At 51.6% G+C, this 18250-nt stretch overlaps 1 protein-coding gene across 8 annotated transcripts in view; it reads left to right on the plus strand.

The window, feature by feature from the left end:
* The window catches only part of LOC123344212 (protein lava lamp), a 42715-nt gene that overhangs the window by 1065 nt on the left and 23400 nt on the right, over nucleotides 1–18250 (plus strand). For 4 of the 8 annotated variants that reach the window (XM_044980143.1, XM_044980136.1, XM_044980139.1 and 1 more), the window contains 12 exons: nucleotides 421–832; nucleotides 1348–1499; nucleotides 3357–3663; nucleotides 4537–4634; nucleotides 5700–5799; nucleotides 7858–7983; nucleotides 9439–9564; nucleotides 11729–11833; nucleotides 12133–12321; nucleotides 14821–15059; nucleotides 15705–15933; nucleotides 16852–16931. In XM_044980143.1, the coding sequence (XP_044836078.1) occupies nucleotides 611–832; nucleotides 1348–1499; nucleotides 3357–3663; nucleotides 4537–4634; nucleotides 5700–5799; nucleotides 7858–7983; nucleotides 9439–9564; nucleotides 11729–11833; nucleotides 12133–12321; nucleotides 14821–15059; nucleotides 15705–15933; nucleotides 16852–16931 (1973 nt within the window). In that variant the 5' untranslated portion in view covers nucleotides 421–610. Of the gene's footprint in view, nucleotides 1–420; nucleotides 833–1347; nucleotides 1500–3356; nucleotides 3664–4536; nucleotides 4635–5699; nucleotides 5800–7857; nucleotides 7984–9438; nucleotides 9565–11728; nucleotides 11834–12132; nucleotides 12322–14820; nucleotides 15060–15704; nucleotides 15934–16851; nucleotides 16932–18250 lie in introns of those variants that run through there. The other 4 variants (XM_044980140.1, XM_044980141.1, XM_044980142.1 and 1 more) reach the window with 4 other exon arrangements.

Below are 18250 nucleotides of genomic sequence, written 5' to 3' on the forward strand. Positions count from 1 at the left end.
GAAGGTTTTGAGTTCGTTCGGGGAGTCACCTCTGTGAGAGGAGACGCAGTCATCTGTCTGTGGGTTTATGCTGTGCTCAGCGCTGTGACATTTGAGAGAAAACACTAAGGGTTCTTATTGGCCTTCACCTCCAGTGGGGCTACCAGCACAGTCCAGGCGAGAGGATGGGGTTGCAAGCCTCCTCTCGTTCCCTCTCTCCAGTGTCCTGACCATACAGATCTGCCCAGCTGATTGCAGCCAGAGGATCTGCCCCATAGCGCAGTGTGCTGATTCGCACGGCACCCTGGGAAATGGAACGGAGGATTCTGGGATGTGCTTGGAGGCGGCGCAGTAGTGAGTGACATTGCAGGGTGAGGTATCCCATATGAATTCCTTCCTTGGGTATCCACTGATTCTTCCTTTTGCTGCCCTTGGTGACAGGCCTCTGGCACTCCACACCACAGCGGGATTGCACCTCCTCCGTGTGCCATAGATCTGGATCTGTGAGATTCCCCTTGGAAGCTCCAGGGAAAGTGCAGTATGTGAAGCAAACATCAGTTCCTGAGACTAAGCTGCACTGATGACCCTTCAAGGGAGGGCACCACCCCTCCCTCATACCACCGGGCCATAAATGTCCCACCAGAAGCAGAGCAGCTTTCCTGGCCTGCCGTCCCGGTACAGCGGTGATGGATGCTTCCAGCATGGCACTGACACGGGGGCCACAGGCTGGGCTGGCCAGGATCCTGAGAGCTATAAAAGAAGCCCACGGGCATCTCGACCCTGTTCCGTGTCGGAGCTGGAGAGGAGCTACACAAACAGCTACCCCTTGTCAGGGGTCCCCTTCCGAGGAGAGGTAATGGGACCCGCCTGACCTTCATGCTGGGGGACCAGGCATCTCTCTGGGGCATCACAGGATCCCTGCAAAGGGGTCACGTTCCACCCCGGCCTTCTGCTTATCATACCATGTGTCTCCTAAGATAAAGCAGGCTGATGTCCTGCCAGTGATGGGTCTGGGACTGGGTTCCTTGACACACTCAAACTGCTCAGAGGGCAATATGCCAGCAATCCTCCGTGATCTCACCTCTGGCATTACCTCTGCCACACCCCAGTTCCCCTCTCCCTCACAAGCTGAACTGCATTGCCATGACTGTTCATGGGGTGGCCGGGTGGCAGGGGTTGTTAGTGACTGCCCCCATGTTTCACTGCCTTTGTTCAGGCAACATGTCTGACATTGATGGGGAGTGATTCCAGTGGGGGACGGGTACAGTGAAAAGGAGAGAGTGTGAGCGTGTGTATCAAGGGGGGATCAAGATGGAAGTGGCACATCCCTGTCCTCTGCATCAATCTTCTCTTCCTCACCTCATTCAGAACCCTCTGAACGGGACGCCAGGACCCTGGGAGCCCGGCCACTCAAACAGCGCATGGAGAGAGTCCAGCAGGGGCTTTTTTAGCCCCAAGCACATCGAAAGAGCCAGGTCCATGAGCCCCTTGCGAGGGATCCACTCCATAGATAGTGGGATGTAAGTTCAGTTTTAAAAGAGCTTGGGATGGGAGGGATTCTGTGGGAATTGAGTGGAATCATCTGTGGATCAGGGGTGCGGAAAACTTGCTTGCTAGGAAGATTTGCAAGGAATCTTTCATATATAAGTACAGTTTAGTTGGATGAATGGAAGGACAGAAATAAATACTTACATAGCAGGTCAGATCCTTTTCTTAAGCAATATATTACAACTGGAACTCCCTGCTGCTGTGTGTTACTGGATCAACTTGTTTAATACATTTAAAAATGGATCAGACACTCACAGCCAGACAAATAGCATCTGCAGTCACACTAGGTAAGACAAAACAAGGGCTGTTCATCCTCATGCTTCAGGCCAGAAATTGATAACCACTTGCAGTCAGGAAGAAATTTCCCTGTTGGATATAGCACTGCACAACTAGGTGCCTGAAGAGGTTTTCTCCTTCCTTGAAAGCATCCAGCATGCAGGGGATTGGATTAGATTAATCACTGGTGGGTTTCAGGCAGACAGTTGCCATGTTCTTACGTCATGCATCTGGGATTGTGAATTACTGAGCAGAGCTAGTTTGTGTGCAGTAAGTTGTTTGAATCACATGAGTTCAAATTGCACCAGATGTGGAATATTGCAGCATAATTCATACTCTGGAGTGACTGTTTTTGGTTAATTTCCTTTTAAAATATGAAACGTGTCCTTCCCCTGAGAACGATAAGGAGAAAAATGTGCCTAAGATAGATTGATCTATCAGTTGATCTGTTCATCCCCATACACATCCATCCATCTAATCAAACTGAGATGGTGGTTTCACTAGCATTCCTATAACTCTGATTTTACCAAATGAAGCCCCTGAGCAAAGAGCAGAGGGGAAGTATAGTCCATGCCTTTAAATTTCCACTTGCCCTGCAGAAGTGGTGGGTTTTTTTTAGTAGGATCCCAGTGTAATTCAATGGAATTCACCTGCAGGACACCAGCAGGACTGGAGGAATTTTCAGGTGTCAGGACTACAGGTGGCTGCCTAGGGTACCAGCTCTCAGGAGTCACTGAACTAGCACAGGGACCATAATGATCACTCAGCAATACTTTTGTCCCCTGCTGCTCTTCCCAAAGCGCCTGATCCTGATATGGGCTAAGTATCAGCAATTCTCACTAACATCAGTGGGAGTTAAAGGTGCTTGGTAGCTCTTGGAATTAAGCTTTGGCTGTGAAGTTTATGCCCGCTCTAGTCCTGCTCACTCCCACCAGAAAGGGAGGCCATGTTTCTGCTCAGCCATGTGCAGCGGCTGCATTTGGCTCTCAGATTCCACCTCTCCCTCCCACCATGCCTCCTTTGAAGCAATGCTGCACTTAGCGCAGTGATTTCTGGGACACATTTGGGAACAGACATCTGGTCTTTCCTGAATTTGCCTGAGGACTCCCTGGAGGTATCAGGTGTTTACTGTGAGCTTTCTCAGCCATTCTTTGAAGGGACTGGGGTGGGTATCGAATCTTTAACAAAGAGAGGTTTTCTTCCAGCTGCTTATAGGACATCTGAGTTAAATAGGAGTTATCCCTTCCCCTTTCAGTCATTCAGGTTTCATCTACTTGATACATGGGATGACATCATCCTACTAGTTCTCCAGTTGTACATAGAGTCTCCTAGGATATATAGTTGGACAAGATATTTTTCCTAAATATGCCCCCGAATCCATTGCACCAGGTAACCTTTAATGGCAAGTGGTATGACTAATGAGTTGTGAACAATGGTTTAAGGATCATCTTTGTCACCATTGGGGTCTCCTGTTAGCTAGCCTCATTGCTCTGCCTTCCCAGGCCTTTCAATCAGTCATTAAAATAAAAAAGGCTGGATCTCTTTCTTGGCAGAGTTTTAACCAATGGCATGGAATGTGCCTGGAAACATTCCAGCCCACCACTCAGAAGGAGGCATTCTTTATCTCGTCTCCCGGACTGGGAAACAGAAGAATATGGTCCCATGCGGCCATTGGCTCGAAGGGTGTGGAGTGGATTGGAGCTGGACCTGCGGGCATCTTTACCAGAGGATGTGCAGAGGACAGCAGGGCTGGGGCCCTCTCTGCGGGACGCTCCTGGGGTGCTAGAGGGACAGGAAGAAGAGCTGCAGAAGATGGAACTCAACAGGGTGAAGTTTGAGCTGTTTTCCATTAAGCAGAAGGTAAACTGGAGTCTCTCCAAAGCCTGGAGGAGTTTGTGAGGACCTGTCTGATTGGGACACAGGAGCAGCTGCTGGTTCTAGTCCTTCTTCTAGACACTCACCTGATTTTGGGGCTGACCCTGAGACATGCTAAGCACCTGCATCCTCCATTGGTTTCAATAGGAGCTACATGTGCTCAGAACCCCTCAGGCTCAGGCCTGTTGAGTCTAACCAACTCCAAGCTTCTCAGATGCAGCACATTACATCTCAGTGGTCTGGGCAGGCTGCTCACTTGTTTCCATTGGGATGACTCGAGCTGGTGTGCAGGGTGGGCTCAAGACACCAGCAAAGGAAGCAGGTGCTTGGAGTGGCCAATGGAAAGGGGCAGCACATCCAGGTCTTCAGCGGCAATTTGGCGGCGGGTCCCTCACGCCGCTGAATTGCTGCTGAAGAACGAAGCGGCGCGATAGAGCAGCCGCCGAAATGCTTCGGCAAATAAGCTGGAGCTGGCCCTGCTGGTGTGTGCCCATCCTTCGGAGGGTGAATGCAGTACAGTGGAGTGCGATGGTGCTGTTCACACTCTCTGTGCCTGAGTGCTCAGTGCTTGTTGAGATCAATGGAAAGGTCCCACTGTCTTCAGTGGGCTTTGCACTAGCTAGGTTATGTCCTGTAGCATGTGCTCTCATTTGAGGAACTAGAAGCTTGTGATCCTGGAAATCAGAAATGCCTATCTGGGATGCTGGAGCAGCTTCTGGCTTATCTCTGTTGGGAACAGTCCAGCCTCTGTCACTGAGAACAGAGCGTGGCACTCCTCTGGCATTGTCCTCTTCAAGGTTTAGTACAAAATTAAGCTGCTTGCCTTTGAATTCTCTCCTGACCTCGCCTTTCCCACAGCAGATGGAGAGCTCCCTCGCCCAACTAGAGAAGGAAAAGAGCTGGTTGGACCTGTCCCGCTATGAAGACCAGAAACAGAGAGGGGACCTGCAAGAGAAGTAGGTGGATTGAGGGCGGGTGGTAGGAAGGCCTTGGGTTGAGACGTCTAGGCAAGGAGTACGTAGGATGCAGGCAGCTGGGACAGGGTCAGAGGTACTGTACAGAGAGAGACTAGGGCACAGAGTGGGTCGGTGAAGACGGCAGCTTAAGGAACTTCTTGTTTAGCATGTGAAATCATTGCGTTAGAGTGGAGGTTTTAGGCATACCTAAGGGAGTTAGGCACCCAGAGTCTATGGGAGTTGGACACCTACCTGCCTTAGGTGCCCCTGGAAATCCTAGTCTAAATTTTTCTGTCAGCACCATATTACCCTCCCTCGGTGGCCTGTGTTCTCAGTGGGGCAGCTGCCCCAACCCAGGAGACTGGGTGGCTCGAGACTGGAGGTGGAGAGCGCCCCTAGGCATCCATGTCCACTCCAGCCCAGGCCAGTGGGGAGTGAGTGAAAGTTCTTCTGACCCGAGAGCTGTTAGTGGCTTGTGTGTGATGAGTTACTCTGTCGAAGGTCTCAGTCCAGTCCTAGTGGCCCAGTGTCCACACCAGAAACGCAGCCCCCAGATCTGGCAGTAGCTGTCTCCCTGGCTGGCATGCTCAGCAGACAGGCCAGGGTTTGAATGAACTCCACTCAGGTCAGGTTTGGTGTGTGCCCTGCTCGGTCCCTTGTACCTGTTCTGTGGCTAAGCAAAGGACTTCAGTCTATACGTCAGCCTGGCACCTTTCGCCAGCACTGACCTCACCAGCGTAACTTACTCTTCTTCCTTAGGGAAAGGGGTTGTGCTGGGGACAGTGGCTGACAGTGATTGATCCAGAGGTTGGGTGCGAGCAAGGGGGTTTGGGCAACCTGGCAGTTTGGGTCTGGGGCATCTCTAGAGGGGTCACAGTGAGCAGCTGTTGGACAAGGGGTCCATTTGGAGCGTGGGGGTGGGGACAGCTGTCAGGTAGTGCCCAGGCAATGGACATGGTGGTTGGAAAGAGGGCAGAGGGAGGGGCAGTTGGGAAAGTGACAGAGAGATTGAGATGTGACGAATGGAAGCAGGGTGGGGCTGCTGTCTGTCTGTCTGTCTTTTAGGATCCTTAATTTGGAGATGGAGGTGGTGAAGGCCAAATCCTGCTTGAGCAGAATGAGCTGCCGCTCGGTCTCCCCAAGTCCCAGGCAGAGGTTGTCTGCGGTAAGGAAGGCCTTGCAAACCCCAGTGGCTATTACCTGGGGCTGGGCCCAAACATTTCAGAGAAGGCCTTGCACATAGTAGCGGATAGAGCCATCGGGCAGTGGCATATTCAACTGCCCGCAATAACGATTGCAGCACTGAAACAGGGCCGGGGCGCCCGCGACTGCATGCACTAGGATGCAGCACTGCTACAAGGCTGCAGCCTTTGGAATTGCACAGCAGCGGTTGCACGATTTTGGGGCACTGGGAAGACCAAAAGGTTAATGTTATGCGTCCTGATTCCTAAAGTCCCTGTAGGCGTTTTCAGGCCTGCTCTGGAGCCTCACTCCCCTGCACATACTCAGGGTAAATCTTCGGGGGCAGAGTGCAGGAGTTGCCATCACATGTGCTCTATGTTGGACTCTGCTGTGTGACTCTCCCTGTTTGCTCCTGGACTCTGGAGACTTGGAAATGTGCAGCTCCCAGCCAGCAAACCCACAACAAGGACAGATCTAATTAGAGGACACTCAGGAGCTAAATATAGCACAGGGCTAGGGGAGGAGGGGAGCGGTGACCTTCAGGTTCCCTGCTGTTAGTGGCCTGGGCAGACCATGAAAAGCCCTTGCTCCCATGGAGCAGTGGGACCGGCACTGTGATCAGAGCGCAGAGGCTGAGGGCAGGCTGACCCTGAGTATTCCATGGGAGGGCAAAAAGAGCTGCTTGCCCTGCCAGACCCGCTCTGCACACAGGCTAGGTACAATCCTAATCTCTGAGCGCAGGGAAGAGCAGGGACTACTCCCTCTGTGTGTGTGCAGGGAGCAATCTTCTTGAAAGAGGCAGAGATGGAGCGGTGCTACAGCTCTCCCCCGTCCACACTGGCTGGCTGGCTACAGAAAGGGGAACACTTTGCAGAGGTGGTGAATCAGGTGAACCCCTCCCCTCCTCCTTGTATCTCAGGGATTGTGCCTCCCGCCCCTCCCAGTAATCTTGCCCTGGGGAGTGCAGCTCCACACTACCCCCAAGACCAGGCAGGGAGTAATTGGCACAGTCTGTCCCTTAAAGTGACAGGCACAACAATAATACTTCTAGCAGACAGACATGCTTGTTCTTTCTCACTTGGGCACAGGCAAGAGCTGGTTGTATTAGCCATTACAGGCAGCACTTGTTAGGGACTGAGTCCTGTTTTGGTTAGCAGATCGCAGCATGGCTAACCCCATGTGTTCCAAAATCATGAGGCTGACTTAATATTCATGGCTTTTTTAAAGAAAACCCAACAATACCTGAGTTCTTTCCCTTGACCTCCTGACTACAGAGCCTTTGAGTAACACCTGGGTCAGGTATTCCAGCTTTTCTCTGCAACTATGAGTGCAAGAAACGTGGAATTCTCTTATAATAACATGAATCCAGCAGCTGGGGCTTTACAAAAAGCACCAGGTGTTGTGAGACTCAAGGACAAATTGTGAGTTGGTCACACTAGGATTGTTCATGAGTCACACCCGAGTCCTGCAAACAATCATTTACCCAAGCACTTCCATCCTGGGAGAGGGTGGAGGGAACGGTTCGCAATCTGTTTGCGCTGAGTAGGCAGTGCTAGCTATTTGTGAGGCGTGAATGGTCACCATACTTGAATGGTATTTCTGCTGCCTGATTGGCTGCCTGAGGCTTTTTAAAATAGCAGAATGATGACCAGGGAATGTTTGTGACATTTGTGCTAATGTTTGTGAAACAATCAGGTTTTGTGAATATTTTCACCAATGCCTGGCAGTCCTGTGGATACTTGTGAAACAGTCAGTCATGTTCAACCAGAAGGGATGGGTTGGAGGCAGGATTCAGTGGGTGAGATTCTCTGGCCTGTGCTATACAGGAAGTCAGATGAGATGATCATTCTGGTCCCTGCTGGCCTTAAAAATCTTTCTCTTTACGTGATTGCAGCAAACCAAACTGGATGGCTTTTATTCCCATAAATATCTGCAGATCAAGCTGTTCACTATTCACCCAGCTCTGTGCATGCTAGGGGGTGGTTCGTGACTTTGGTGCCTCATCATAGCTGGCTGATGTATCCATTGTGCTGATTTGTAGGAGAAGGAGGAGCTGAACCGAGAAATGACAGCTCTTCAAGAAACCCTGAGTGATTACAAGGAGCACATGAAGGTTCTGGAAGCGGAACGGGATGAAATGACCCAGCAGCTGAACTCAGCCAAAGAGGTTAGTTCCTTGGTCCAATGTGCACAGTCCCCCTGTCACTGTCTAGGGATATGTCTACACTGCAATAAGAAACCCATGGCACTGGGTCTTAGAGTCCAGCTCAACTGACTCACAAGGCTCGAGCTGTGGGGCTAAAAATTGTGGTATAGACATTCGGGCTCGTGTCGGAGCCTGGGTTTGAGACCCTCTCCCATCGTGGGTTTCAGAGCCTGGGCTCTATCCCAAGCCCGAATGTCTACACTGCAATTTTTAGCCCCGCAGCCCCAGCCCAGGGCCGGTGCAACCATTTAGGCGACCTAGGCAGTCGCCTAGGGCGCTGGGATTTGGGTGGCACCATTTTCTATGGCAGTGACCGCGGCGGCCGGATCTTCGGCGGTCCCGATCGCCGCCGGCATTTAGGCGGAGGGAGCTGGGGCAGGGGAGCGCGGGGAGGGCCGCCTGCAGCAAGTAAGGGGTGGGGGCGGCATGCAGGGGAACTCCCTGCACCAGCTCACCCCTGCCCCGCCTCCTCCCCGAGCACGTCGTGACTGCTTCACTTCTCCTGCCTCCCAGGCTTGCGGCACCAATCAGCTTAGGCGCCGCAAGCCTGGGAGGCGGGAGAAGTGAAGCAGCGACGGCGTGCTCAGGGTGCTCGTTCTTGTGCGCGGAACAGGGTGAGCTGGGGTGGAGGGGGTGCCTCAGGGTGGGGGGTGGGGAGCTGCCGCAAGGGGGCGCCTCAGGGCGGAGGGGGGGAGCTGCTGCGGGGGAGCAGGGTGCCGCAGGGGGGGCACCTCAGGGTGGGGGCGTGGGGGTGGCGCAAGGTCGAAGTTTCGCCTAGGATGCGAAACATCCTTGCACCGGCCCTGCCCAAGCCCCATGAGCCCAAGTCAGCTGACCCGTGCCGCAGGTCTTCCGTTTCAGAGTAGGTGTTGTACCCAAGGGGGTTGGGAAAGGATTCACTGCACTGTTTAGGCACCAATTCGTAATGAGTCCATGAGCTCCAGAAAATAGACACATTTAGAAATATCACATGTTGGAGCTGGGACTGGACCCCTCACTCCTTCCGCTCCAAAAACACACGTGCTACTGCCTGGACTCAAAGCGATTGCGTTTAAATTGTGTCTTGTCAGCAGGCCCGCAATGTACCAACTCACTCCAACACGCCAAGCCCGTACGTTACAATCTGTGCTCTCACATGCTTCCTGTCCTGTCCGCTCGCACCCACGCTCCTTAGGGACGGGTGAACCTCAAACCATGACGCTGCTGGAGCAGCTGCCCAACCCGATCACTGCAGAGTTTGTGGAAGCTGTACAAATAGTTGCTCTCGCCCCTACCTGGGTGTCCAGACATTTGCTCCTCCCTTCTTCCAGCTTCTCTCCAGAGGAGAGATGGGGCGTAGCTACCCCAGAAGTTCAGGCATGTAGATTCAGGTCATATCCCTACTTCAGAGGTTCCCTTGTTCCTTTTGCTCTCCAGGGGCAACAGCTGGCTTTCAGCCAGACCAATGAGGCCAACCAGAGAGTGACAGACTCTCTCCAGGCGACAACAGCACTGCACAAGGAAATTGGCAGACTCCAAGCGGCTTACAGCAGCACCAGCCGGGTATGGGGATGGAGGAAACGTGTGGGTCTGAGTAACGAACAGCCTGTGATTGAGCTCCCATTGGTAGCATGTAGAACAAGGTCTCCCCTTGTAGTACTGGCTGGTGAACCATGAGAACAAGAAGGACAAGCTGTTCTCTATGTGCGCGCCTGAACTGGTGCACACTTGAGTGTGTGAGTATGGGTGTGATGCGTATCTGTGTCTGATGGGGGTGCCGTGCAATGAAGTGACTAGTGTACACATGCACTAGGGGGCTCCTTACTGGCTCGAAAGTCAGACACGTTTAAGCACTCGTGGGCTCTCTCTCCCTCTTGTGGCTGACCCAAGAAGAGGCTAAACTGGCAAGTGCTCCAGGAGTGCACTTGTGGCGCAGAAGGCCCAGATTTCAGTTTCCTGCGCTGCAGGGCTGTGGTCTGGCTGGCAATTGGGATGGCTGCATTTTCTATTCTGCTCTGTTCTCTGTAGGCTTTTATTCACTGTAGTATCTGAGCGCCTTCCAGTAATGCAATGTGATTACACATCTGTCACGTGCTGGTTATTCACTCATCCTCTCCCCAGAGGGAGAAGCATGTGGATTGCAGGGTCTTGTTTTGGTAGGGTTCTTGTTCATTTATTTGTTTGTTTGGGGGTCTTTTGTTAAATAGACCTGTGCTCTGTGTTCCTATCAGAGGAGGCAGGTCAAAGAAATGTGCCCCGCACTTGCAGTGGGAAGTGGTGAGGTTTGGGATGGTCCTTAGTTCCTGGGGGAATTCATTCCCCTGTCTTGGATCAGCCCCGGAGTAGGTTCTGTCTCCTGAACAGTTGAGCTTGACCCATGTTGCTGAAAGTTCCACTGTGCTGGAGGAGCGAACGCAGTCTTTGGCCAGGAACTGTAAAAGGTCTTTTTGATACCCTGGGCGCAGGCCACGGAACACTTTGAAGATAAGGACTGAGACCTTCAACTTGCTTTGAAGAGAGCATGTGCCAGGTGTGATGTGCTTATGGTAGCCTGTGTTGCTGAGGCGATATGCTGCAGCATTCTGTACTAATTGGAGTTTCCTAAGTGCTGAAGGTTTCACGTCCAGGGACATCACCCTGCTGTAGGCCAGCTGAGAAGTGATGAAGGCGTGAGTAACTGAGGCCAGGATGGGGCAGAGTCTCCTAGCCAACCAGAGATGGTAGAATGCATTACTCATGGCAGTTGCAATGTGAGAGCTCAGCATCAGCAAGGAATCCAAGAGTACTCCTACAATATGCACTGAATTGACCAACTGTGGGCGTGAATCTTCAATCAAAGGAGACTGCTCCATGACTGCAAACTCCTCAAAATACTCTCTTCTGCCCATCAACATCACCTTTGCTTTGCTTGGCTCAGCATCAGCCAGCGGTTCTTCATCCATGAGATGATCTCATCCAAGCACTGGGCCATCTTGGTGGTGGTTGTGTGGTCATATGTGGTGAAGGGTGGGTAGAGCTGTGTGTCATCTACATGTTGCTGGCACTTGAGTCCATGTCATTGGGCCAATTCACCTACTGGCTGCATGCAGATATTGACAAGGACCGGAGAGAACTGATCCTTGTGGAGGCTCACAAGGGTCTAGTGGTGGAGATGTAGTTTGCCATCACTAAACTTTGGGTGCATCCCTCCAGGAAGAGCTCAAACCACTTTAGTGCATTACCCTAGACTCCTGCCAACTCTGTCAGGCTAGACAGTGGCATCTCATGGTCAGCAGTGTCAGACACTGCAGAGAGGTCCAGAATGAGAATGGATGTCTGGCTTCTATCCATTGACAGGAGGAGATCATCCATCCGTGCCACTAAAACAGTTTCAGTTCTTTGTCCTGGCCTGAATCCGGATTGTGCTGTGTCTAGAACATTAGCTTCAGTTAGATGTGCTCGTAGCTGGCCTTTAGCTAGCTTCTCTGTGAGCTTCCTCAGGAATGGGGGGTTTGATGCTTGGGCGATAGTTGGCTAGAACTGAAGTATCCAATTGGCTGGACTGTTGAGTGTTAGAAGGAGGACAAAAGATTCCTTCCTGAATGAGGGCTTGGCTATTTGGCTCAGGCTATTTGCCCCAGTTGTTTGTGGCTTTCTCTCACATGCCAGGAAGGGTTCACAGATCAGTTACAGTCTCTATAAATATGATTTGTTTTTTCTCATCCTGATGTGTAATGTTCCTGGGCAGGAGAAGGAGCTGCTGTCTTCCAAGGTGGCCAGGCTGGAGGAGAGAGTATCTGAGCTCACCATGAAGCTGAATCCTGCCCTGTCCAACAGGGAGAGGTTCCTAAAGGTACTGAGTGGACACAGGCAAATGAGAGAGAGAGAGAGGACGGGGGGTGGTGGGGAAGAGAGGCAATGACACAAGAGGAGGAATGGAGTGGGAGAAAGGAGAGGAGGAAAGTTGAGATACCCTGGTGACGAGTTCAGCCTGGGTGGACAGAGAAGAGAGAGAGGAGGAATGGTGAGCGGTCCCTCTGTCTGTATAGGCTTTCAGTGACTTTCACCAGTTTCATCTGTGCTGGGGAATCCAGATCAGCCCCAGGTGCAGATGGGCCGTTGGGAAAGGTGACTGTGCTACTTGGCTTTCAGGAGAAAGTGGAGCTGCACCAGCAGGTGCAGGATCTCACCCTGCAGTTGGAACATGCACAGTGGAGCCGAGAGGGATTCAACGGCCAAGTGTCAGACCTTCACCTGGAGCTGGTGAATGCCAAGGCCCAGGCCAACCGCCAGGACCAGGAGAAGGTCCTGATGAAGGAGGAACTGGTGACTCTCAGACAGGTGACTCCTGGAGTGACTCTCTGTGCTGGACCGGGGTGGGGAGGAGGAGGGAGGAAGTAGACTCTGCGGGCATCACCCACCGACCCTGCTCTGTGAGCACTGCCTCCAAACCCCACCCTTCTCGGTGAAATGAGGGCCCTGGGGCCCCAGCCCCTTAAGAGCCAGTAATAAGCTGCTTTACTAAAGTGGGTTTCCAAGATGCTCCCTCCATTCTCATATTCCCAAGCACTTGCCCTACCCCACCACCCAGCCTAGTCTCAGGTACAGTGTTGGCTTGTGTGTGTGCCCACCACCGCCCTCTGCTGGGGGACTGTAGATCTTCTTCTCTCCAACAGTCCCCTCTACTAGCTGAACTAGCAGGGAGGTGCTTGGAGCCAGATGCCTTCAGCTCCTGTCTCCTTGTCTCCTCATGATATTCTTGTCATCTATCCACTGCAGCTTGGAGCCCAGGCTAGACTTTCCAGGAACTGGAGTGAAGCCCAGAGACTCTATTTTGAGCTGATGGAAAAGACCTAGAATTTGTAGGGCTTTCAAGCGATTAAAAAAATTAATCACGATTAATGGTGCAATTAAAAAAATTCATCGTGATCAATGGTGCAATTAAAAAATTCATTGTGATTAATCACACTGTTAAACAATAACAGAATACCATTTATTTAAATATTTTGGATGTTTTCTACATTTTCAACTATATTGATTTCAGTTACAACACAGAATACAAAGTGTACACTTTTTATTATTATTTTTGATTCCAGATATTTGCACAGTAAATGTGATAAACAAAAGAAATGGTATTTTTCAATTCACCTCATACAAGTACTGTAATGCAATCTCTTTGTCTTGAAAGTGCAATTTACAAATGTAGAATTATGTACAAAAAAAACTGCATTCAGAAATAAAACATGTAAAACTTTAGAGCCTACAAGTCCACTCAGTCCTATTTCTTGTTCAGCCTGTCACTCAGACAAACAAGTTTGGTTACAATTTGCAGGAGATAATGCTGCCCACTTCTTGTTTACAATGTCACCTGAAAGTGAGAACAGGAGTTCGCATGGCACTGGTGTAGCCGGCTTCACAAGATAATTACATGCCAGATGCACCAAAGATTCATATGTCCCTTCATCTTGAACCACCATTCCAGAGGACATGCATCCATGCTCATGACAGGTTCTGCTCTATAACGATCCAAAGCAGCGTGGACTGACGCATGTTCACTTTCATCATCATGAGTCAGATGCCACCAGCAGAAGACTGATTTTCTTTTTTGGTGGTTCGGGTTCTGTAGTTTCTGCATCAGAGTGTTGCTCTTATAAAACTTCTGAAAGCACGCTCCACACCTCATCCCTCTCAGATTTTGGAAGGCACGTCAGAGTCTTAAATCTTGGGTCAAGTGCTGTAGCTATCTTTAGAAATCTCACATTGTCAAATCTGCAGTGAAAGTGTTCTTAAAACGAACAACATGTGCTGGGTCATCATCTGAGACTGCTATAATGCAAAATGCATGGCAAAATGTGGGTAAAACAGAGCAGGAGACATACTGTTTTCCCCCAAGAAGTTCAGTCAAAACTTAATTAACGCATTATCTTTTTAACGGTGTCATCGGCCTGGAAGCATGTCCTCTGGAATGGTGGTTGAAGCATGAAAGGGCATACGAATGTTTAGCACGGGGTCGGCAACCTTTGGCACGCGGCTCGCCAGAGTAAGCACCTTGGCTAGCCAGACTGGTTTGTTTACCTGCTGCATCCGCAGGTTCGGCCAATCGTGGCTCCCACTGGCGGCAGTTCGCCGCTCCAGGCCATTGGGGGCTGCGGGAAGTGGCACGGGCCAAGGGATGTGCAGGCCACCGCTTCCCGCCACCCCCATTGGCCTGGGACATTGCTTGTTTTTGAGTGCAGTTCTGTAACAAAAAAAAATCTACATTTGTAAGTTGCACTTTCACGATAAAAAGATGATTGCATTAAGGTACTTGTATTAGGTGAATTGAAAAACACTATTTCTTCTGTTTATCATTTTTATAGTGAAAATATTTGTAATAAAAATAATAATATAAAGTGAGCACTGTACACTTTGTATTCTGTGTTGTAATTGGAATCAATATATTTGAAAATGTAGAAAAACATCCCAAAATATTTAATACATTTCAATTGGTATTCTATTCATTGCAATTAAAACTGCAATGAATCGTGATTAATTTTTTTAATCGCTATTAATTTTTTTGAGTTAATTGCATGAGTTAACTGCGATTAATCGACAGCCCTAAGAATTTGTAACCTGAACAGAGCCTTCTCATGGGTGGGACATGCCTGACCTCCTCATGTCTCTGAGCTGAGCTGCTCAGTCTACTTCTGTAGGTCATTTGGTGTCAGCTGGATCTCATGGACCAAGACCCTTGCCATCTCATCATACACAGCTTCTAGATTTCACTTGCTGTCCTGTGCATGGACATCACTGCAGTGAATTAGGCCAAGTCTCAGCTATGCACATGGGTTCCCACTGCAGGTAAATGAGCAGCTCTCCTCTGAACTGGGTCAGAGCCACCAGAGACTGGAGACCTTCCTGGGTCAGCTCCACCACCTGGAGGCTGAGAAGAAGATCCTGACCAATAGGATCCAGGCCCTGGAGACTGAGCGCATGCAGCTGCTGGGTGAACAGGAGGCGCTGAAGTCAGAAATGCAGAGGGATCCTGGAGGCCAGGGGATTGATGTGGCAGCTCTTCAAACGACCTGCGAAGGGCTCAGGTACCTGAATATTGGGAGCGGGAAGGGTAGGAGACAGGGATAGAGAGGCACAAGGGAAGAGAATGCATCCCCTAGCTGAGATCTTCATGCTGCTTCTCTGCTCCTGTGTCAGGAGTGGGAGCATTAAGGGTCAGAGGCCAGGATGGGAAGTCCTTCAGTCCAGCAGCTCATCCTGGCTGTTAAATAATCTGTAATCCGATGAACTGGCTTCTCTTTGCTGCAGTCCAGCCCAAAGCCGCTGGGTGCTTTCTAGTGCCTTTCATGCAGCCTGTATCCCACAGGCTGCCCAAAGCGAAATGATTCCAGGTGGCAGCACATGGTACAGATGGCAGAAAGGACACTGGATGGGGAGTTCCATTGGCCCCTTGGGTCACTGGGGAGGGGACAGTGGAGAGGTGAGGGAGGTTTCCCACTGGGATTTGGTGATGGAGGTGGGGAGAGGGAGGGAGGGAGGCTGTTCCAGGCAGCTGCAGAGGGGAAGGCTCTCTCACCAGCTGCGCTGAGCTGATATGGAGGGCCAAGGAGATTGCAGAGGTGGGACAGGGGAGCAGGTCTGTGTGGAAGACTGGGTAGGAGAAGCCCATGCAGCATCACTGGGTGCATTAGCCAGGCCCGGCACTTTGCAGCACTCATGCTGTCTTGCAGGGCATCACAGTCCCTGTTGCAGGCGGAGAAGGAAGCCCTGCAGGCTCGCTGCATGGAGCTGGAGGCTGCCCAGCGGCACAAGCAGGAGGAGTTGTGTGGCCAGCTCGCAGAGCAGCAGCAGGTCTCCCAGCACTGGAAGGACAGATGGAACCAGGCGGCCGTGGCCCTAAAAACCAAAGAGGAGGAACTGGAGCAAGCACACATGGCGCGTCAGAGCTTGTCTGCCAAGGTGGGACATGGACAGCGAGCCCCACGCCAGTTGCAGTCTCTCTGCCCCACCTGGCAGCCTTGGGATTGCACCATCTTTCCACCCCTGCCCCAGCTCTGCACTCAGCCACTCAAGTCTCCTTTCTCGTTCTCTCCTCCACTCCCCAGCCAGTGGATCACTGAGCTGAGGAGCTAGGAGCTGCAAGCTCCTTGGTTCTAATCCCATGTCTCCCACCAAGTCAGCATGTGACTTTGGGCAAGTTACCTCCCTGCCATCTGCCTCAGTTTCCCCATCTGTACAACTGGGAGAAGGACCCCTCCCTCACAGAGGTGGTGGGAGGGTTATATATAGATCCACACACTCTTTGTATCAGTTTAACTACTATGATTTTAATTTGATCTAGCTAAACCAGTGCAAGTTTTCTATCTAGACAAGACTTTTGAAGTGAGAGGCTCAGAACCCCATGGTCAATGCCCCCACCCAGCCCACCACCAAAATCCATTGATTATATGTCAGCTTTTTACTGAGCTTCATTTGATGTGCCCTGGAATGTAGGTTGCAAGATGGCCAGCTCCTGGGTCCCAAGGCGAGGAGCCCCTTTGACATACCTAGAACCGGCTGGAAAAGGAACACAAAAATCACATGACTTTCTTTGTCTGGTTTCTGAAATTTCTGAATTTTTCCAACCAGCTCTAGAAATACCTGGGATTGACAGGAAGGTGGGGGATGGGGTGGTTCCTTTGTCTGTCTTCTGAAGGCTTGTTATGTGCTCACATTGTGTCTGTGGCAGTGGATTTCAAGGCTTGCTCCTGCATTGGGGATTCCTGGCGTGTCCCTGGGCTGTCCTGTACCCATTCCTCCTGCGGCATCCCCAGGCACTGGCAGGGGGGCCTAGCACTGCTTAGTCAGGCCTAACTGTCCTTCCCATGTGCCTTGCAGCACACTGAGCTCCTGGAGGACTGCGAGCTTCTCCAGGTGGATGTGGAAGAGCTGGCCGAGCTGAGAGGCGCCATGTGCAGGTAGGGGGTGAATGGTCTCGTTCCCCAGCTGTTTTTTCCATAGGTCCTTTTGTCTTGCTGCTCTGATCCCTGCATTTATCCCCTTTCCTCTCCAGCTAGGGCCACCCTGTGGTGTGGTTTCCTCTCTCTTATCAGAAGGTTGTTTTTCCATTGTCCCCTCTAGTGTTTTTCAGACACACCATCCTGGGTGCTTTGGCATGGAGGAGTCACCTTAAAAATGAACTGGAGCCTTCCCTCCCCACTTGCCTGCAGGCTGCGGCTTCCTCTGGGCTCCAGGGACATACAGAGAGAGGCAGGCAGAACTCCTTAGGAAACCCTTTTTCTCTGGATCCATTGCAGAGGAATCCTGGACTCCTTTGGGCAAATGCAGGTGCAGTGTAAGCAGGCACAGCTCACTGGCGTAAATGGAGTTGTGCCCGCTTACCTGACACTGCGGCTGCATTTGGCCAGTGGAGTTCTCTCCCTGACGTGGCACCAGCACAGACTTGGCGCTTGATTCTGCTCCCATGGACTTCAATACTGGGGTAGCCATAGCCGGGTGAACTTCTCCTTGCCTAGGCTCTAGTACAGACTGTGCCGCTCCCGGGTGAACGGCAGAGTCTCCTGCCCACAGCCGGCCTAGCAAAGGCTTCACCCTGCGTCCCTGGTTCTGCATTAGCAGAGTCACAGCTGCATCAGCCCAGGGACACAGCCGCTGGTGCCAGGAAGTCTCCAGTAAGGCTGGCACACTGTGTCCCCACGTACACACCCAGGGTCCAGTTTCAGACTTGGGTGCCCAGGTCTGGGATTGGGAGTTCAGATTGGCACCGAGGTGCTGAAAATGGACATGAGTGTATGTGCCAGCCTGAGGTCCCAGATACCCAAACTTGGGAGGAAAGAGGGGGAGGATGGAAAGGTAGTGCAAAGCTCGCTGGGTCCCAGCCCAGCTGCCCCACTCTACACAGGGCTGCCTGTGCTTCTGTCATCTTCCATTCATTAGAGGGCAGTGGGGTCCCTACCCCCAGGGGGCTCATCCACCACTGCCTGGCACTGCAGTGTGGGTGTGCTGCACCATTCTGATCGGGCAGTGTTTGACCCTTTGTTTGCCCCCACTTTGCACAGGTGTGAATGACTCCCCAAGGCTCAGGACAATGGAGATTTGGGCCCCTGCAAGCCACTGAATCCAGCTGAGTCCGGGCTCCGAGAGGAGAGCCATGGTGCTCTTGGTGGCACTTTCCAAAGCCCCTAAGTGACTTAGGAGCGCACATCCCGGGCAAAGTCAATGGGATTTGTGCTCCTGAGTCCCATCAGGCATTTTGAAAATCTCACTCCAGTGTAAA

This window comes from Mauremys mutica, chromosome 11, assembly GCF_020497125.1.
Source record: "Mauremys mutica isolate MM-2020 ecotype Southern chromosome 11, ASM2049712v1, whole genome shotgun sequence".
In the NCBI taxonomy this organism is placed as follows: Eukaryota; Metazoa; Chordata; order Testudines; family Geoemydidae; genus Mauremys; species Mauremys mutica.